This window comes from Seriola aureovittata, chromosome 4 (genome assembly GCF_021018895.1).
Source record: "Seriola aureovittata isolate HTS-2021-v1 ecotype China chromosome 4, ASM2101889v1, whole genome shotgun sequence".
Taxonomy (NCBI): Eukaryota; Metazoa; Chordata; class Actinopteri; order Carangiformes; family Carangidae; genus Seriola; species Seriola aureovittata.
The window spans coordinates 25,878,906-25,900,007 of NC_079367.1; the positions used below are offsets into that span (position 1 = coordinate 25,878,906).

The 21,102-nt window shown below is 42.1% G+C and overlaps 2 protein-coding genes across 19 annotated transcripts in view; one reads left to right on the forward strand and one right to left on the reverse strand.

The window, feature by feature from the left end:
* Positions 1 to 32: 32 nt before the first annotated feature.
* On the reverse strand, positions 33 to 15,819 carry rasgrp4 (RAS guanyl releasing protein 4). 2 transcript variants are annotated; one of them, XM_056373440.1, is made up of 17 exons: positions 14,884 to 15,819; positions 9,278 to 9,489; positions 7,980 to 8,091; positions 7,704 to 7,766; positions 7,457 to 7,588; positions 7,173 to 7,314; positions 6,355 to 6,528; positions 6,073 to 6,189; positions 5,028 to 5,303; positions 4,856 to 4,936; positions 4,459 to 4,563; positions 4,224 to 4,333; positions 3,921 to 4,071; positions 3,785 to 3,821; positions 3,295 to 3,426; positions 2,986 to 3,185; positions 33 to 1,096 (listed from the first exon to the last, which is right to left on the reverse strand). In XM_056373440.1, the coding sequence occupies exons 1-17, from the start codon at positions 14,898 to 14,900 to the stop codon at positions 986 to 988; spliced, it is 2,172 nt and encodes a 723-aa protein (XP_056229415.1). In that variant the 5' UTR covers positions 14,901 to 15,819; the 3' UTR covers positions 33 to 985. The 2 variants fall into 2 exon arrangements, with proteins under 2 accessions (XP_056229415.1, XP_056229416.1); XM_056373441.1 differs by having other exon boundaries at positions 9,317 to 9,489; positions 14,884 to 15,816.
* Positions 15,820 to 16,995: 1,176 nt separating this feature from the next.
* ryr1b (ryanodine receptor 1b (skeletal)) overlaps positions 16,996 to 21,102 on the forward strand; it is an 80,640-nt gene continuing 76,533 nt past the window's right edge. For 16 of the 17 annotated variants that reach the window (XM_056374784.1, XM_056374783.1, XM_056374787.1 and 13 more), the window contains exon 1: positions 19,501 to 19,853. In XM_056374784.1, coding sequence (XP_056230759.1) covers positions 19,806 to 19,853 — 48 coding nt within the window. In that variant the 5' untranslated portion in view covers positions 19,501 to 19,805. Of the gene's footprint in view, positions 17,214 to 19,500; positions 19,854 to 21,102 lie in introns of those variants that run through there. The other variant, XM_056374778.1, reaches the window with a different exon arrangement.

Sequence of the window (21,102 nt, forward strand, 5' to 3'; positions counted from 1 at the left end):
TTTTTCATATTCAACAAAATTGAAATCACGGACAAAGGACAAAACGAAGCATTTAGTTAAAAATAACCATTGACCATATGACCATTTTGGAGCATACATACAGTTCCAGTGCAGTCCTGCTGAACCTTGAATGAACTTCTGCAGATATTTGAAAATCAAATGTAGTCAGGGCAGGAAATAAACAATTTCTTCTAGTTACCATGGCTTCACAAGCTCCCATCACCATTTACCGACCAAACTAGGAGTGGGTGATATGGACAGTCTTAAGTCACATTGTATATAAATTTACATTGTTTTTGATAGCAGTAGAAACTTTCTGGATAATTTAACTGAGAAACAAACCAGAATGCCAACTCAAGGTAGCTAATCAATAATGCAAAATTCCAATAAAGCCAAGATTGCCATAAAGACAGGGCTTCGATGATATGGAAAATTGTCTGGCCTTTTAAACTAGAGATAATGAACAACTAGACAACCATCATATCACCCAATGCAAAGCCAAACAAATAGATATTCTTAGTTTTTACCCGCTTACTTTCCAAATTGATGAGCAAAGTTGTCATACTGTAGCTGCCAAAGTTAAAATGAACCAGAATTGTATTGAGGTTAGTGTTAATTTCCTACCCTGCATTTATAATGAGTATATTTGATCAGGAAAACCTTGTGGATTGAGGTTGTGTAGAATCTTAGCACCAGAGAACCAAGGCACATGTTCTAAAAACAAAATGAGGTGTTCATAAATTACAGTATAATCAATGTTCAGAGCCTAAACAATAAGCCAAACTAATAAGACTGACAAAAATAAAATTAAAAACAAGTCACAGGCATACTTGAAACATGAAGGAGTCCATTTATAATCGCTGGCACTCTAAAGTGAATGGCCAGTAAATCTCATCAGTTCAACCAGTCAGACACAGCTCTGTCAGAAACGTGATGGCGTCTGAATGTTTTTGTCCATGTGGGGAAATGTTAGACAGTAGCGTGCTCAGTCCGGCTCTCTGCTCTTGTCTTTGTAGAGATGCAGCTCCTCCATCTTCTCCTGCAAGAAGGAAACAGGCATCGAGCAACCTCGGGCTCTTGAAGGCAACGTGTTGACCTGCAAAACAGAAAAGGTAAAAATTCAACATCAAGAAAATTGTATAAAAGACAGGTTCACCAAAAATCTGCCCAAAAAAATAAATCTTACTTCACACTAGTGGTTTAGAGCCACGCAAAGTTTTTGCTTTAGCTTTTTTGTTCTCTTTCAAACCTCACTCAGGGCTGCACCTTCTGCTGTGTCAGAGGACAGACCAATTATCTGAGCTGCATGATCCAGCCTGTCCCCCTTTATAAAACTTTGCAGGTTTTGAGAAAGTACTTAGTAAGTAAGTACATATTACTCCTGTCCTCCAGCAGCTGCACTGGCTTTCTGTTAAACACCGTATTGATTTCAAGATTCTGCTTCTCACTTTTAAGTCACTTCACAACTTAGCACCTCCGTATCTCTCTGAGCTACTCCACATCTGCACACCTGCCCGTACCCTTACATCTTCCTCCTCCATTAAGCTCTCCGTACCTCCCGCCCATCTAACTACCGTGGGGTTTAGAGCCTTCAGCCGTGATGCCCCCTCGACTCTGGAACTGTCCTCCACAAGACATCTGTAATATTTATTCTCTTCCTATTTTCAAATCCCACCTCAAAACACACCTCTCTCACAACTCCAACACCAGTGTTTATCATATTTATTTTCATGCAATTATATTTTTCTAATTTATTTAGTATTTTATTCCCTGCACTTGTATTGTATCTCTTACTGTGTGTTGTTAGGCGTAAATAAAATGTACTTTCACCTTTGAATTAGTCAAATGTAATTCTTGAAGTCTTTGAATTCTCCTTTATACTTAAAAACTCAGTAAAGGAAACCAAAACTATGGGCTTGGAATGTTTGTTGGTAGGGGTGAGTTGGCTAAGGCTACATTTCTCAGTTCTCTATTGTAAATGAAACAAATTTACTTTCAGAACGGACAACGTGGATCAGCCACCGAGTGAAAACACAAAATACACCGTCCCACCTGCGAGATGCTTCGGTCGTGGGAGCACGACTCAAATCCTTACACTCGACAGATGATACATTACTTGAAGAGTCTCTTGATTCTATCTGTGCAAAGCATTCTAGGATTATATCATACCCCTGATATCAATGCAACAGCTGCTGACACAGAATTGGTTAGTGTTTTCTACACTAAAGCTAGTAGTACAGGCCTTATAGTCCCTTTAGTCCCTTTTTAAATTACATTTCTACCTTGTTTGTGTCTGTAATCTTGGCTCAGTGTTCTGACCTTTTGGTTGTGAAATGTGAAGCTACTTTGCGGAGGAGACCAGTGCAATCAACAGGATTGCAGAACAGCTACCTTTTTATTTTGGGTACATTGTTTTTCAGCTTGTGCACAAAAACGGTGATGTCTGGTAACAGGTTAAGAGGGAAAGAGACTTAAAACAAAATTATAGCCTCAGTGTGTAGAGTTTAAAATGTTCTGACTTTGACAGAAATTTTGTTGCTTTGAAACGGGTTAGTTCTAAAGACAAAATGTTTTCTGTCAAAATCATTTGAGAGATGCCATCATCATACAAAGAATTTACACATGGAGGCTTTGAATGACTTTCTGCTACTTAGTGAATCCACACCAGTCAGATTTAAACTACAGATTTTAGGATGTGCTTGACATTTACAGGAAAATTACAGTAGTAGGTATGAGAGTCATATAAAGTAGTAATTATACTCTCCAAGCTGCCAGTATTGGTGAGTGACTCAGTGTTTCACTGATGTGAATCAGTACTGGAAGCTCATACTGTGTATTTTTTCTACCACATGGGGTCACACCAGGGATTTGGACTTTCACACTGATGTTAAGTTAAGCTTTGTGACGTACAAATAGGATAAAAGGTCAGACAAGGTCAGGAAATCCTGCAGGGATGAATTTGCAGGGACTCGTGTCCTGTCTCACCTTTCTATCTGGGGACGAATATAGAGAGTTGTGGTTGTTTCGCCTCTTGTCTTTTTTCTCAGGTGTCCACACCCCAGGATCTGTCTGAGTGGAGCGGTCCGACAGCGTTGAATCACTGGTGTTGTTTTTCCAGACCGAAGTGCCCTTTTCGTGTTCTGTCTCGTTACTTTGTGGGAAAACGAAGGCCTCCTCCTCCGAACCTGGCGGAGAACAATACGCATTAGTGCATTGTGTTTAAAAGTCATTTTATAGGGATGGAATTGTATGTGTGTGTTTTGTGCACTGTATATGATGGAGAAAAGGACGCACTCCAGCTGTTGCCCTTGGTTCTTAAGTCAGGGGCGGGCGTGCACGGGCAGGAACCCGTTGTGTTTTTGTGTTTCTTCAAGCACTCCATCCCCACCAGATCTCGACAGTGTTTGTGACAGTTTATCCCGCAGTCTGAGAGACAGAGAAAATGTTCAGACTTTAACAGAAGCGCTTTTATTTAAAGGATCAGTTCACTTAAATTACAGGAGGTCTGTGAATTGAATGCTTTTAGCGCCACGGACCAAATGACTTTCACTTTACTTTGACATGGCAGAAGAAATCTCAGAGACAGAAGGTGTCAAAACCTGGACCAAAATCTTTTTTGGAGGTCGGTGACAAAATGTTTCTTTGAACCTGAACCTGAACCTTTAACTTATTTCACCATGTATCAGGCAAAATCTTGCCCTGATGAAGCCGATTACTTTTCGCTGAATGATGACGTGACATGGATTGTAATATTAGAATTTAATTTCTGTCTTTATGATCTTACCTTTACAGTGGTAGCCCTGCTTGATGACTCCCCACAGCTACAAGAGGGCAGACATGATATGTCATATTACAGTTTGATTGGCCAAAAAAAAAAAAAAAACATAAAACCACAAACATGAAAAACAATGGATACTAACAAAGCCTCCACATGTGTCACAGAACGTTGGCCGTTTGTATGTGGTTTCATGGAAGTTATGCACGTCTTTGAAGTTGTAGCCCAACTTGGCACATATAGACATTCCCCTCATGAAGTAAGAGGTGATTTCTTCACGGCTGATTTGTCCCTCCCTGGGCAGAAAATTTTCCAAAGTGCAACACAAAAGTGAGTAAGTGAGTCGAGGTTTTTACAATCCATTCAACAACTCATGATGTATCATGTTCTCTCTGTTCTGCAGCCACGTCATGGTGAGAGGCCTTTGTGTGTGCTGCAGCTTCCTCACCTGTCAGTTTCATGAGTGCAGAAGGAGAAGGGGAAGTTGGCTGCTATTTTCTCAAAGTCTTCCAGTGAGATGTAGCCATCTTGGTTCTGGTCGTAGTTTTTCATTATGGACTGCAGGGGGCAACAGAGCAATCAGACAGTCAGTTGCATTTGAAAGCTGTTGGTTAGTTCTGCTTAATCCTGCCAAATAATAAGGAAGTGAAAGACAGGAGGTTGTTGCAGAGTCACATACTCACATCCACCATCTGTTTGACGTGTTTAGATATGGTGTCAGGGTCGAGCCTGGGGGTGACTCCTGATCCCCACTCTGCCACTACTGGTGCTTTAACTGGAGCTACAGGCTGTGGACCGACAGATGCAGTGATGAGACAAGAAGGACAGCATACAAGAAAACAAGAAAAAAAAAAGAGAGCACACCCACCACATAACACGCTTCCCTAACGTATAGCACTTTGATGTGGCTGACTTTGATGTATTTCAGCACGGAGTCAGTGCTTTTGTTTTGAAGAAGATGTCACACCCACAGAAAGTGCACAACTGTCCCTCCTCTTGTGAAAAGAGGTTAAAACAAGCGTGAACCTGATGGCGTTAGATTAAGCTCAACTTCAAACAGGCGAATGCAGCTCCACTGACCTGGATCTTGGGATTCTTGGGTTCCTTGGTGTACGAAAGTTCATATATCTCATCCTCGGTGTAGTATAAATCTAGAGAGAGCTGAAGCATTAAAAGAACATAATTTAAGATGTTCCTCGTGGAATCTTTTTTTATCTCAATATCTTAAAAGTCACCTCCTTCTGTCTCATACCGTGAGCAGGTGCAGAAGGTCCTTGTTGGTCTCGAAGGGCGGTGTGCAGCTGTGAATGGACAGCAGGTCGTTTATGTTGCTGTACAGGTGCTGCAGCTTGCTCAGGTTGATCTTGTCCTCGTCGATGTAGTCTGGCAGGGCCTCATTCAGCGAGATCAGATCTTTCAGGTGCACGCCCAGGATGGGCACCTTGAAGCCGCTGCACTCGTTGTAAACCCGCCGGTAGTTGCTGTAGTTGCTGCGCGAGGAGAGCAGCTCTGTCATCTCACTCAGGGCCTGAAAGAGGAGAAACGTCAAGAGATGGATGATACATGTGTTTCTGTAGTCAGTTTGTAATCAAAGTGATCACATAATAACATCTGGGCTCAACAATATTCTGTCAGCACATAAAAAAGTGGATTAACAACACGGTCTTATTCCAACATTGTTCTTATTTCAGCCTATAAACGGTGAATTTGAATCTTTTGGGCAATCTCTAAACAGAGCGCATGAGTTTAAGGACATAGCTGTACATGCCATTCATGTATGGCATCCTGTATGTACAGTAAATGCTGTTCTCCAATGATCTTCAATGTAACAGCTGTTTGTAAACAGATGAAAATATATATTAAATCATAACCAATTTAACAGAACACCTTAACAACAAAAAAAAAGAGAAGAAAGAATTACTATAAAGATAAAACAAGAAACCTGAAGAGGGGAGCTGAAGATGTTGTCCCCCACAGGAAAACAGGAAGTAAAAATGTCACCGATACCGAATAATTCTCCAAGTCGCTGTTATACCTGAACACATCATTCCTCTTGCTTTTAGATACAGATACCAGTACGTCGCCTTGTTTCATAGCAATGGCTGAAAATTAAATTCAGTCTTCTAACCAAACTCAGATAATTCCAGAGAAGACAGAGGCAAGAAAATACGCCTAACAAAACATAGAGAAGTTCAGGAAGGAGATTGATTCAAGACAGTAAAATTTCATCATCACAGGCTTGTGGTGAGGCAGTCATCAAGAGCCTGACTCGTGGTGATGTGTAATATTTCAAATACCTTAGTGATGTCAGGAGTAAGCAGGTTAGAAGTGTCTTTGAGGCGGGAGATCGAGCTGTGACAGAGGCCTCCAGTTACTGCCATTAGAGTGTTAAAGTTTTGCAGAGCCCGAAGCTTCTACAGAGGAAAGAGCAGAGTGAATGTCTGCAGGGTACAAAGCAGCACGTTACCTCCTTTCCCCAAAATCATAACTCAAACAAGAACAGCTTTTGGAAGCTAAACAAAAATCCCTCTGAGCCTCTTAGCCAAGCGGTGTGAAGTTTGATCCCTCAGCCAGTTTACCTGAGCCACGTGAATGAACTTGGTGAAGACCTGGGCTCTCTGCTGAGCTGTGTGTCTGCTGAGGATCATCAGCTGGACCCACTGGGAGACTCCGTTACACATCATGACCGACCGCTCCAGAGCAGGGTTGTCCCTCACCGAACTTCGCACCACGTAGCTGTGGTAGTCCAGGAACTGGCCAATGAGACAGTCAGGTGGTCAGGCAGGAAACAACATGGCCAAGAGTTCAGCAGTGTTTTTTACTCAGGTGTACAACGAAGAAAGAAAGCTGTATCTGAAACTTTCTAGTAAGACATACTTTATTGTGGGTTTGAGTCTGGTGGTGTAGGTATTAATAAGTGAATATTACAGATGCTCTTTAACTCTTTTCCAGACAGTAAGTGGTCAAACTATCCACTGGAGATATTATACACCAGCCAAAGCCATTTCGTCGGTCTTGCAACCAAAAAGGTCTTTTTACAAATAGATTAAATCAAAAAACTTATGTCAGTGGTGTGGCCCATTAAGTCCCCTTACAACTGTCTCCTTATTTCTACCGAACCCTTGGTAGTCAGAGTATTTCTGTAAAATTGTGTAAAATTAGGTTTTTGCTATGAATTGTTGGTACAGTATCATGTCTTTCTTTATAAAGGGATCAGCCAAATGACATTTGGTATTTTAATTGGCATGTGGTCAGTTAAGCATGTTATAAAATCTTCATGGTATGCACTTATGTGAGTGTTTGTCTTGTGACATCTCTGCAAGCCATGGCAACATGATGAGGCCTCATTAAGCAAAGCAGGAACAGCAAATAGTGACGAGTTGTTCACTGAACTCACTGAAACGTTACAAAAGTTATTGAATTCCAGGTAGCTGAGATGCTTGGCCATCTCATCTGGCTCCATGTGGTCGAAGATCAGAGACACCTTCCTCTTCTTCACAGAGGGTGAGGGTGCCTGGGATATGTTCCCATGAGGGTTTCTAGGAAAAGAAACCCAAGCAACAGGATAAAAATAGACTTTTTTTTTTCTATTTATAGAAAAACGTGTTTGAGTTGTGACCAAATAAGCAAACTGCAATTCCTGCAGGGCATAATGGTGAATCATAGCAAAACATGGCTCACAAGCAGGAGGGGTCGATGAGCTGCGATTGCGTCTCCTCTCCGTCCGACCGAACCAGCGCCCACAGGTCCCCCATGGTCTGCTCGAGGAGGGGGCCTGCCTCGAACACTGCCGGAAACTGGCTGATCCACTGCCTTGCCACGAAGCAGGGTAGAAAATATGTTTACTACCCGCAAATAGAGCAGTATAACCAGTTCTGTCACATACACTGTCAGACAACACGTTCATGTGCCTGGTGTCCTTACTCACCTGATAAGGTGGCAGATCTGTGTCCGCCTCAGTCCTCTCTTGTCCAAGGGACAATCCTTATAAGTGAGAGAAAGAGTCAAGGATCTCAACACACCATTACACTCCTGCACCACTACACACCAGCACGGATCTACTGTATACAAATCTGCTTTGCTGACGAGGAGTGTAAAACAAAGCCATGTCTGTTTCCTGATCTGATTAATAACTGTGGACATGTGATTGGGAGCAGTGCACCGGTGGGACCAGGGTGCTGCACTGAGCGACAGTGGAGGATATAGGGTTAGAAGTTTCTGGGCGAATGTCTGAGATGGCACGACCCAGCTGTGCATCATCAGCATCATGTGGACGAGCTGGGACCCTCTGGGGCTGGAGAGCTTCCCCTCTGAATCTGCAACCAAAACACAGCAGCACGTTTCACACAACAGGGATTAGTGTGGTTAAAAACAACAACAACAAAAACTATGTGCAGCGTGGCTCAGTGGTCAGTCGTGAACCATGCTGTAGCAGCCATTGGACATGAAGAGTGCAACCCAGTGTTAGTCATTGTGTCTCACAGGGTTATTTAAGGTTGCTGGTAAAGAGGAGACAAAGGCCAGAGATATGGTTGAATGGCATGTGGGTGTGGACATCACTACTTCTCACCTTTGACAAATCAACCAAATAAAACAAGCAACACTAGAGATTTTGAGCTCTTGATCCTTTTTACACCCACATGTAGAAAATAAAGCTTTATTGCACGTATTTGCCTGCAGCAGCTCTCTCTCTCTGTTTAATGAAACATGTGCATGCATGTGATCTGCCTGAACAAGTGGATCGTAGTAGATCACAGAAGTTGTCAGTCACAACAACTGACTGTAAAATACTAATACTAATACTAATACTTAGTGCTATTTGAAATCAAAGTACTATACTCTGTGTTAGGCTTTGCTATGAAAGCTATGTATAGGTATTACTTCAATGATACATTTAGAATGATGTGCCAAAAGCGTGAGTACAACCAAACCACCACCCTCTACAACAAACAAACAAATTTCCACTTCCTCCTAGGGGTATCTGAATATTCAGATATTTTGGGCTCATTTGTTTATTTCCTTTGTCCACTTTTGACGTCTATTATTATAGATGAAAAAAAGTTCCCTGGAAAAACCAGATAAACCAGGAGAGCACTTCTGTTTAGACGTGTTACTGCTGGGTCTTTTGCAAATTCTATTCACCATTGCTGTGGTGGCGGCAGGACTCTCAACAAATTACAAACTATCTGTATGCTACGCACCTATAGGCACTGTAAGATAGTATAGGCATGTTTTTTTGTGATGTGGGAGAACTGACCAATGAAGAGTGCGAGACCACTGAAAGAGAGGGAGAGGAGAGAGACTTGTGTAGTTTAACAGTGCATGGGAATAGCTCACTGGCCTCTCTAGCCCAACAGAACAAAGCTTGATTGTATGAGACTGCCCTTTGTTTCCCTCCCTCCCTCCCTGTCAGTCTCTCTCACCCTGGATTCCCCCCTCACTCACCCTCATCCCCTCATTATATAATCTGGTTGTGATAAAGAGTAAAGACAAATGACAAACCTTGGGAATGCATGCAAACACACAGAGACAGAGACTGACCAAAGCAGTTTAGGCAGCGCTGTATGAGCTCATCCAGGCTGGCAGCACTGGCGCTGGGAGCAGAGCTGGGGCTCTGCAGGGCCCGGCTGATGTCCTGAGGACTGGGACATGTATTCCTCCTCCGTGGGACCAGCTTCCTGCTCTTCAGCACACCAGGGCTCTCACTGGGTTTCCTGAGTGAGAGAGAGAGAGACAGAGAGAGGGTGTATATTAGCCTAGAAATAAGTAGAGCAGAGTGTGGTGAGGTAGCGCAGGTCAGCATCTGAGGAAATGCAGCTCCCCACATCTGATAAGCTGTGCTACAGCGCTGCAGCTGCCTGAAACATCATGCACAGGCAGAGAAGCTGCAAACAACTACACAGCTTAGTGTGTTTCTCTATTTGAAGCCAGTTCAGAGACAGATAATGGTGGAACGGTCCAGAAAATGTTCATTATTAATTACAAATAGGTCACATTCTTTTAGTCTAGTTGTAAATGTCACAGTTGCAAGTTTTGATGGAAAGAACTGGTCTAGTTACAGACAGGTGCACCGTATTTTTATCTTTTCTGTGCTTTCAGAAGCTTTTTATCGAGGAGTATTGCACATTTTGTTTTGGCTTTGGTAACAAGTGCTCAGAGAGGACTAACATGTTTTATTTAATGAGGCGACTGCTGTAACTCCTTGCATGAGTTTCAAAAATATAGCAATGCAGCTTTGTTTTTCAAGTGTTAATAAATGCCGGTGACCATTTTCAGAGCAACAAAAGTTCTGGTGTAAGTTACTATCACTCGGCCATTGCCTTTGTAGTATTAATACATGCCTTTAAACAGTAGCTACAGCGTACCCTGAAAAATCTGAAGGTCAAGCTGAAACAGTACAATATTACATCACAGATGAGGTCAGCTGTAGGCTGCAAAACGTCGCACATGTACAGCAATACTAACTTGCAAGTCATTGTATATCTTCAGTATTTCCTCAGAAAACACCTGATCTGAGTTCACAAAAAGTAGCACAGTTTGTGGCACACATGCTGGCTTATGGTATTATTTACTGCCATATTACATACATTATGGATGGGGTGTGTATGTGTGTGTGTGTGTGTGTGGTGGTCGTGGTGGTGGTGGGGGGGGCGCCCTTTTGGTCACTCTTTCGGAGAAATGCAATAAAAAATTCTGCACCACAAAATTTTTGTTCTTCTTGTGAAATACTGAATAATTCAATGTATTTAGGTGTCCACAAACAATCTACCTGCGAGGGAAAGAAGAGCACTCCTCACAGGTCATAGACACACACTATGCAACCAGTGAGAAGGGGTTAAAATATCACTTTGTTTTAGGGATTGCCATTACGTCCAACAGATTGGGAACCACTGACGTAAGACAATGTTGATGCTGATTGTAGTTCCTTTGCTGGCAACATGGACTTGAAAAGTGCTGACAGAAGTTGCTTTTGGTCAGACACACTGTAGCACATAGACCACACCTTTGGGCACACCCATCAGTGAAGCTGGGCTGATGATGAGTGTGGTCAGAAGTGCTAAAGAGCTTTCCGCCAGAGAAGGCCAATGAACAACGCTTATTTCTTAGAGTGTTAACGTGGCTTTTCAAATGCCCCTTGAAAAGACAAATGTGACTCCTATGTTTCATTTTGCGATTAATGCTTCCTCTTCAGCTCAGGGGCTCAGTTTAGCAATGTCTGACTGAATTTCACAATAACTGATTCTTCTCATGCTTTTTCTCATTTAAACTGGTATCTTTGCTTCTGTTCTGCAAAAGAGATTTGATCTAAACAGTCCTCCTCCCAAATTTTAAATGAAACCAAAGTTCAGAAGAAACTTAATCTTTGTGAGTGTTCCCTAAAAAAGGTGGTAAAACTTGAAAATTTTGTACTTGGGTGTTTCAGATTTTATCCTCATGTATCAGTCCAAAAATTGTGCACCATGTAGCGTGGCGTAACCGTTGGTCTCTATACTGCAGCTAATGTGATGACATTACCAGGAAACACTGTGAGTTCAGAGAACTGGCGACAAGTTCCCTGAATGACCAGACTTACATCCCCTTCTGTTAACCTCTGTTTGTTTGTGCAGTTCATTTCCCCAGCCCACTCACAGTCACAAAACACACGCATACAATGCATTACTCAACATACACATGCGTCCACACTCCAGTCACATAAAAGCATTTGGTTTTCTTTATGTACAACACATAAACGGACACTCATGGATGCACATTTTCATACAGGCGTACGGGGTGACATTCACTGATCTATTTATACCACAAGCTGCTCTCCTCCCTGTACGTGCTGTTCCACTCACACGTCACAGTTATCACACCACACATTTCCCTCCTCACTCATGCCCAGATCGAGAAACCCTGATGGAGGGATGTCAGTGGCGACCCCATCTCTCTGGATCCCGGTAGTCCAGTTCCAGACGGCTGGTTTGGAAACCTGCTTGGCAACAAAACTCCTCCTCCTCCTCCTCTTCTTCGCCTCATTACACCGGCTGGCTACTGAACTCAAAACACTAACACTGAACAGCACAGCATGTACACCATGAACTGTTTTACATTAAATTTAGGTAAGCCCGACAACACATGGAGACATTAGCGGGAGAAACCAAACAAGGACACAATAAAGGTGCCTGGGTTCATTTTATACCTCCGTCACCTACTACACTGAACGCAATATATTCCACTGAAGTCCTTGCATCTCATTACATGTTCTGTGAAGTCCTTGTTTAGGATAAATCACTTTCTTTTGACTTCACGTTTAGGACTCACTCTGACTTCCATGTTAGTTGAGAATATGAAGCTCTGAAAACCATTTCAGAAAGATGGTGAGATGACAATCCTGCAACATTGAGCAGATTCCTATTCATTTCAATTAACACTTTTTTGTTCTTCAAGAGTGCACACTATACATCATTTGACGTTCAGAACCCAGGTGGGACTGGTACCCACAATCCCCAGCTCTGGAGCATGATGCCTTACCCATTAGGACTCTGGGCCACACTTAACTGTTTCAAATTGGCCTTTATACAATTTATTTTTTTATCACTGTAGGTCTTCAGCTAATTATTGTTTCCATTAAAGAGTAATATATTCATTCTTCTGTTGATTGAAAACATCAATAGATTGTGAAACTGCCTATCATATCTTCCCAGAGTCATGTGTACAGTTACGTGACCAATAGTCCATAATGTGTTGTGTTTTACAGTGATGAAAAACAACAAATACTTTCATTTGAGAAGCTGGAACAAGTGTGTGCTTTGTATTTTTGCTTGACAAATGATTTTTCCTGTTTTCATTTCTTTATATTGTCCTGTAAAATATACATGAATATCTCCAGATATATCCTTTAGATATCATATAACGTGCAAACTAATGTAGTAAATATACTAAAATCAAAAACATAAAAGATGAATCCATTATCGCACATTTGGCCAGTTAATTTTCTGACTTCTGATCGATGCTTTTCTTATCTCCGTGCCCTTTACGACTCGTCATCTCTCTCTTTGACTCAGAGTGAATCCAGCTCTGCGTGTCACACATATGAGGAGACACTGTCGCTACTACAAACAGAAGTGCTGATGGGGAAATGTTATTGATGTTGTGACGTTTGTCAGGGAAATTCCCACAGAGTGCTGAGCAGGTAACACACAGCGCAGCAGTGAGTGATCTCTGTTCTGTGTAACGAACATGGCCAGCTGAAGAGACCAAGTGCTGTTGGTAAATAGAGTGGTGAACTCCCATGCAAATCTGAACACAATTGGAGTTACTGTTTAGGTATTTGCATTCACCTTTTCCCAATAGTGAGATACACAGCTTGGGTAAATATAATAATTAGCCTTCTTTATTTAACAGTGCCTCCATGGAAACCGAAGACTGCCTAAACTTGACGTTGAAACAGAGAATCCTCGTGTGCGTGACAATGGAGGAAAAAACCCCAAGTAGTCATTAATGAACTTGGGTCTGGTCCATCATATTACTGATTTTGTTTTCAGAAGACCTCCCACACCTCCTTTTCCTCTCCGACTCCTCTTCACTTTTTTTTCCTCTTCCTTCATCCTTGCTCTATTCAAGCCATTCAGGAAACAGCTTCTCCTTTTTTTCTTTGGAAATACCCCTCTCACTCCCCTTCCTATCTGTGTCAGGACTCCTGGCCACAGATCCAGTCCCCCCTGCCCCCCCTTCCCTTTTTCCCCTCTCTCGCTCTCACACTGGCGGGGGGATATGCAAATTCCTCTCTTTCTTTCCTTAATTGATTAATTGAAGCCAGGGCCCTTTGAAGGCCTTGTTTGTGAGCTGCTCTTTTTCTCTTGCTCTTCCCTCTCACAACCTGCGTTCTTTTTCCCTCCACATCAACGAGATGCATCTACTGCACTGAGTAATTCAATCATTAGGTTCAACTTAAAGCTACTGTACATTGCAGTTAGCACCAGAGAATCTACAGCAAATATCCATGAACCTTTTCACCTGGTCTGTGTGAAGAATCAAGTGTTTGAGACTCCATCCACGAATCTGTTAGACTGTGAAATTATACCTGTGCAACTACACACACCTGTGATCTCTCTCTCTTTCTCACTCACACACACACACACACACGCACACACACACACACACACACACACACACCATCAGTAATTCTGCTTCAACTTATTTCCCTTCTTTTGTTCATCAAAATTCTATTTCATGTTGATTAAGTTTGTCATCTTTATCTTTTTTCTCTTTTTAGCGCAACTTCACAAAACCCAGTCTCGGCACAATGTGTTAATTCTAACAACTCATTCAAGATAACCTTGCTGCTGACGGATGTCCCAGTCCACCTTAAACTCAGGTAGCTAAATTACACATAACACACATCTGACTACCTTAACATTCAACACACAATCCTTTCATTCCAGGCAATCTGATAAGAGCTGCGGTCACAACTACAGCAGTAAAAAAAGTACCTCACACAACATACTGTTTCTCAGCAGTATCTAACATCGAATGCTAAAAAAACCCAAAACTAAACAAAAAAAAACCAAACAACAACCATGCCTGAGCTGACATGTAAATGGGGATTGGCGGGACAGAACAGAAAAAGCAGAACACATTTCCATGGAAAGGTGAGCAGACAGCACTCAACAGGCTCACACAACTGTTGAATGTCAGGGCTAGGTGTGTGTGCAGTAAACACAAATAATTTGAGAAGTTGATAGCCTTCACTGATATTCAGGTCAAAGACAGTAGCTGTGACTGTGTTATGTGTGATATGTGTCTGCAACTTTTCTTTTCACACAAAGCCTCTCTTTCTCTCCACTCATTGTCAGATTCAAATAAATGGCAAACAACATGCACACGCAAACATCAAATGGAAAATAAAAAGTAAATGCCCTCCTTTCTCATCAACTTGCCAAGAGCTTTTGCACAAACCACACTGCATCTCAGATATAACCTCAAGGTTCACACATCTCTGCTGCACATGAAACACATGCTGCTGACACATACTCAGACTCACACTTGCTAAGAAACTGAGCTGCAAGTGGGTCTGAGTGCACCAGACTCTCAGTTTTGATGCACCCTCTTCTTTTCTTTTGAATTACCTCTTGGTCTTGTTCATTGTAGAGCTCTTCTCCTCGGCAGCACTCCTCCTCCACTGGTGATCCACACGGACATCTGAGCGTGTCCCTACAGCTCCATGGTTGACCCTGCTCCTCCTCCTCCTCTTCTGTGTCCTCTATGTGTTTATGTGCCCAGGACAGCAGGAGCGGGCACAGGACGGAGAGCTGCTGAGGGCTGCTCACCTACCAGTCATCAACTAGACTAAACTCGGCTCGGCTCCCTGAGTTTAGCGCCCTGCTTATCAAACCACTCAGTGTGTCAGTCAACCTCTCTCTCTCCGCTATCTGAAGATATCTATCAACCACAAATCAGCATCAAAACAGACTTCACGCTCCCCGTGCCTGCAACAAAGCAGACATGTTAAAAGAAAAAGGCTTAAACAAGCTTCAAAGTAGAGTGCAAGTGCTAAAAAAAGTCATTCACTTGTCCCTTCAACTATAAACAAGTCAGCATCTTAAATGGAGGAACTGGCTCTGACAGATAGGGGAACTCACATTAGTTTCTGTGTGTGTGTGTGTGTGTATGTGGTGTGTGTGCGTGTGCACCAGGGGGAGGGGAGAGGAGAGCGAGAAAGAGAGAGCAAGAGAGAGAGAGAGAGAGAGAGAGAGAGAGAGAGAGAGAGAGATAGTGATGAGCAATCATCTGAGCACCATCAGTGTACTCCAGGAAGCAACATCTGCGGCTCTTTTTAGAGTTTTTAGAAAGAAATGCGCCACACCTAAATGTCACCTTTTAAAACAGTCTTCTGGGGCATCGCCTGAACTTGGCAAAAGAATCAGTTCCTGAAAAGAAATAATTAGCTGTCTGATAACATTGTTGAATCATGGCACGCATCTCCCTCCTCGATTTGTTCATCCAGTGTCTCCAGGGTCCCCCAAATCACGTTTATCATCCTGATTTCTTCCTTTTCTTCTTCTTTTTTTTAACCCACTCTGTCATTTCTCAGGGTAGCAAGTGATTACACAGGGAGGTAGTGTTTGTGCTCGTGAATGTGGCTGTGCAGCTGGACAGGGCGACTCAAAGGCATCCTTGTTTTAACACACCAAGAGGAAGAGGCGATCAAACAGGGGACATTAATGTCCCCAAGTCTGCAGAGGTGGCTTCTTTTCTGCAGGAAGCTGACTGGCTGGCAGAGAGAGTGGGTGATATGGCATTCAAAAGCAGGGAAAGATGCACAGAGCAGGGTTCCTGCAGTCCTTGCATGCTAAATCTAAAACTCCTAAAAATGCATTTGGATTTGCATTAGAAAGAAGGTCACTAAAAGACTTAAAAATGGTACATAGAAATGTCAAAGGAGAAAACAAGTAATGTTGTAATCTTACCGTAATCTTAAGCAATAGTTTTTTTTAAAACAGGAAGAGTTGCAATCAACTCAGCTGGTAAATCTCAAGACATTTGACACAGAGAATAAAAAGCTATCGACCTTTATTATAATTCAACACTGAAATTAAATATTAGCTGTTGCATTGGCGCTGTGAGTCTTAAAGACCACCATGTGTGGCTTGTGACTAATCTGTTCAGTTTGTGCATTTTATTTTCAGGCTTTTATTTTGTTATTTCTTGTAAAAACGGAAGTCTCTTAGATTGATGGTATTGACGTAGTTTTAACAGTGACGAAAGGTAAAATGAACTCACGGAGCTGTTTTTCGGTTAAATTAAGACGACATGGCAGAATAAAACATTTAAATAGGATACTTCGTATATATTAAGAATGAGATTTATTTTATGTTATACGTTTTTTTTTAAACTTTTTTTTTGTCATTGTTAGCAAAGTAATGTAACTGGCGTAACGTTAGCGTTACGTTACAGTACTGCAGCTATCATATTATATATTTTGATTTAGTTAAGTTTAAAGGGACCAATATTAGATGCTGCATTAGACCATCAGTCAAGACTTACCTTTTTTGTTTTATCGCGACTGAATTTAAGCTAATGCTAATTCTTGGTCATTTTGGAGTCGGAGGTCATTGGTCAGAGATTTGAGTTCAGTTGTTGGTGCAATGTCGCCACCCTTAGGCGCGGCGTCGCAACTGCACGTACACTGAGGCGGATTCATGAGTTGGCAAAAAACACAACAGGCTGCAGCAGGTCACTTCTGAATCAGGACTCGCACTCCCAGAATTCATGGTAGTTCTGCTTCAGTAGCGTATCGCCTCCTCCTCCGCCTCCCATCCTCTTTTTCCCTACTGGACAGAGTTGTATCCCAGCGAGCGGCGTCCCAAAACAGCTTAATCAGCTGCCAGCTGCCGTTGCAGTGGGAAATGGGCGAGAAGGAGAGCATGCCGAAGGATGCCAGATGGAGACTGGGGAGGTAAGGATTTGTGTATGTGCACACCATCTGAAGGCTGGCCACCGTTTCTGTGTGATTGTGTGTGATGCCCTTTTTTCCGCTCAGACTTCCAGCTTTTCTGTCTGGTGCATCCCCGCTGCCTGATATGACCAGGAGGGGTGTGCCCCTGATACTCATGCAGATCCACAGCTTTCCTTCACGAATGCATCAGGCTGTCCACACAGCTGTTGATACTGTTACAAGATAGCATTTTACGTCTGTCATTAGGCGCGATATTGATTGGCCTGCAAAGATAATTTTCTGGTACATTGTTTATTCATTATCAACTAGCAGTTTTGTGTCAAGGTGTAATATGTCTTCAGAGCTAAAGGAAGGACTGGCTGCAAGGACTCTGACAGGGAAGCTGGATAGAAACCTAATAATAATATTATAATAATATTCAGTTCGATTAAATTGGATGTTATTAACTAAGGCTGCAGGATTATTATTATTTACTAATTGTAAATAAGAGGAAATACCCATGTCCAAGGTGTCCACACAACAAGACAAAGATATTCAATTTACAATGATATAAAACAGATTAAGTCAGTAAACATACATACATTTGAGAATATTGAACCAACAATTGTCTTTTTGATAAGTGATGTACTCAAGTGCTTCTCAAAGTGGGTTCTGGGAACCCCCAAGGTTCCTTCAGGTGATTCCCAGGGGTCCCCAGCAAAAAGGGGAATAATTTATTTTTTACTTATTTTCACTATAATTCCATCCATATGTAACACAATGACATAATGTGTGACTAATTTGTTCATGGGTATCAAACACTTCCTGTAATATTACATCTAAAAGCAAAAATCTTATTGGATGGGGGTCTGTGGTGTAATTTGCATCAGTTTAGGGTCGTGAAAATGTTTGAGAATCATTTACACAATCAATTATTGAGAGAAAATCAATTTTCTGTTGATTAGTCACTACCACCCTTAAAGGAACGACAAATCTCACATCTGACATTATTAACAGTAGATAGATAAATAGATTTAAATACAATTCTTTTTGGTGAAATGTCTCAATTTAATGACCTTTTTGGATTCATGTCCATTCATTAAGACACGTGACAGTTCGTCCCTGTTAAATCACTACAAAGATTTTTCACATGTGTGCATAGAGGGTACACAGAAATCTCTGGGGGCTGTGGACAGCAATATTATTATAATTAAGCGACTCAGATGTTAAAAAATAAAAGGCTAGTAATTAATTACTGTTCTTAGTGCAACTAAAACCTTTGCTAATACTGAAGCATAAAATCTGTTAAACAAAATTATGGGGAAGTGTGAAAGTGCACAGAGCTAATTAAAGCCTGACATAATGTCTGTGCAAAGCTTCTCCCCCTGTTATTGATTGGACTCTGGTTGCTGGACTGTAAGAAAGCGTCAGTAGCATCCACTTACTTTACAAGCTAAATACTGAAATGAAACCCCTTGGTTTTTAAACTGTAATTCAGACATCAGTAATTTGAGGACATAAAGTAGGGCTCTGAAAACATGCAAAATGAGGCATTTAATCAATTAAAGGCCCTGCTAACTTATTTTCTTAATTAGCTACTCAGTAAAAGTGGTGCAGTCGTGAACACATTGTTACATTACAGAGTTAGAGATCCCTATATTAATGTTATGTCTCACTGGATTAAAGTAAGGTTAATAGTTGTTATGGATGTATCAATGTTGGAAGCACTTACATGCATTGACCATTCTGTCAATTTTACTGCCAATCAAGTTTAATCAATTGATTTAACAATTATAAAACAATATAATCAGCCCTAAGTAAAGTTAGTAGTTGCTGTTCTTACTCAAATACTGTGTAATGGTACATCCTCATCAGCTGACTGTCAGGTGATACAGACATCTAATTTGTCCTCTGCGCTCTGCAAGAGCGCAGAGGACCTAATACAGTGTCAATGCCCTGATTCTGAAGGTTTTAAGGTACAGTGCGGCGGACTTATTCACTTTGAGGAGTTAAGGTGTGTGTATGTGCATCTGTTCCTACTGCACACTCCCTAAAGGCTAGTCCTCACCCCCCTTTCCTTTTATAGCCTCAGACATGTGGAAGGAGGGTAGGGAGGTGTGTGTGTGTGTGTGTGTGTGTGTGTGTGTTGGAGGGGGGCAGCCTGTGTGAAGGAGTGGCCCACTTCTACAAACATGGTGGCACAGTGGGATGGGAGCGATGTAAATGTGTAACAAGGTGTCTGCCCCTCCCTCACCCGTCCACCATCCCTCCCTCCCTCCCTCCCTCCCTCATCAGTGGTTGGGGGATGCAAGGCGAGAGGAGAGAGGAGCCAGGGAGAGCTTCGCCTCCCGTCACTCTCTCTCACAACAGCGTGAGAGCCACAGGACTCACGCTGTCCTCCAGCACACCCACACACACTAGCACTGAGAACGAGAGACACTGAGAGAGAGTGTGAGAGAGAGAGAGAGAGAGAGGGTTATAGAAACAAGAAAGGACCGGGAGAGAGGGAGGGACATAGCCAAGGAGATAAAAAAAAAATCCAAATCCTGAGGAGAGAAAACAGAAGGATTTTCTCTTTTCTCCCGAGGAGCTGCGAATAACCCTCGGTGAAGGATGGCAGAAGGGGGAGAGGGAGAGGAGGAGATTCAGTTCCTGCGAACGGTGAGTCCTGCTTACTTTCCTTTTCAGGAGGGCTAACCTGCACTGGCTGCTGGGGAGGTGTTTGGGAGGTGTAGAAGGAGATGGGGAGTTGTTATTAAAACACTGAGAAAGGAAATGAGATGATTAGAGCAGCAACTAATTAATACTCTTTACTCTTGACCTACAACTGCCTCATGATCTTCCAGCATCAACTTTATTGCTCCCTCAGTGTCCTCCGATCACTTTTGCTTTCCTGGCATTGGATATTTAAATCAAATCTGAAGTTGCAGTTGTCAGAGCCAAGGCCCGCTTCTGTATATAGTTGACTATTTTTGCAGCGTCCTGAATGTGCCATGACCTGCTTATTAGTTGCTCTCTTTAAACTTGGTAATTGATTTCTTCAATCTCTTGCGAGCGCACAAATCTCGGGTCGTTAACCTACATTACATGATCATATTTTGATCTTTTTAGAATGCGTTGTCCTCTCTTTTATATTACTTCCAGAGTGTTCTTGGCTTAAGAATAGGTGGGTATCAGTGTATGTATGTATGTGTGTGTGTGTGTGTGTGTGTGTGTGTGTGTGTGTGTGTGTGTGTGTGTGTGTGTGTGTGTGCGTGCGTGGGTGTGAGAGAGAGCACAGATAGATAGACAGGGGCTGGTGCATCTGTTAGCATCGTTATCTATTTATATCTGAGGAAAGTAGAGCCTGTCAGTGTCGGGTGAGGAGGCAGAGCAACAAGCAACCCAGAGCCTGCAGGGGACAGCTGGCCAAAGGCTGCATGTCTTCCTCGGAGAAGCTAACACACAGTTACAGTATAGAGATATGCACTTCACAGTCTCAAACACAGTGGAACCTGAAGACCCTGAAATTAACCTAAGACAGCGAGAGAGAGAGAGAGAGAGAGAGAGAGCGAGTAGCACGCAGTATATGAGAATAACACTAAATCAAATTTGTCTGAAATTACTATCTTTTTTATTTAATCCATGCTGTTTCCATGCGCTTGAACCTAAACTCAACCAACTTCTGCACCTAAAAAGTTCATCAGGAAAAGCCTTGAGAAACTCATTTATTGCCACCAGTATTCAACTGGAAAATCACAGGTTCAGTTAGTGTTTCCATCTAGAGCAACACAATTTGGTTGAAATCAATATCAAAAGAATATTTTGTAGATATTAATATGAAATCAGTGTAAGTACATTAATTTGATTTTTCTTTTCCTGAATAGCAGATTCAAGTGTTCGTGAAACATTTTGTTCATGAAACACTAAT

What these genes read in the sequence shown, in the direction of transcription:
- rasgrp4 (XM_056373440.1), bottom strand. An exon ending in ACCTTCTGCACCTGCTCACG is followed by an intron (nt 4,937 to 5,027) that starts GTATGAGACAGA and finishes TTAATGCTTCAG; the next exon opens with CTCTCTCTAGATTTATACTA. An exon ending in CCAAGAATCCCAAGATCCAG is followed by an intron (nt 4,564 to 4,855) that starts GTCAGTGGAGCT and finishes GTCGGTCCACAG; the next exon opens with CCTGTAGCTCCAGTTAAAGC.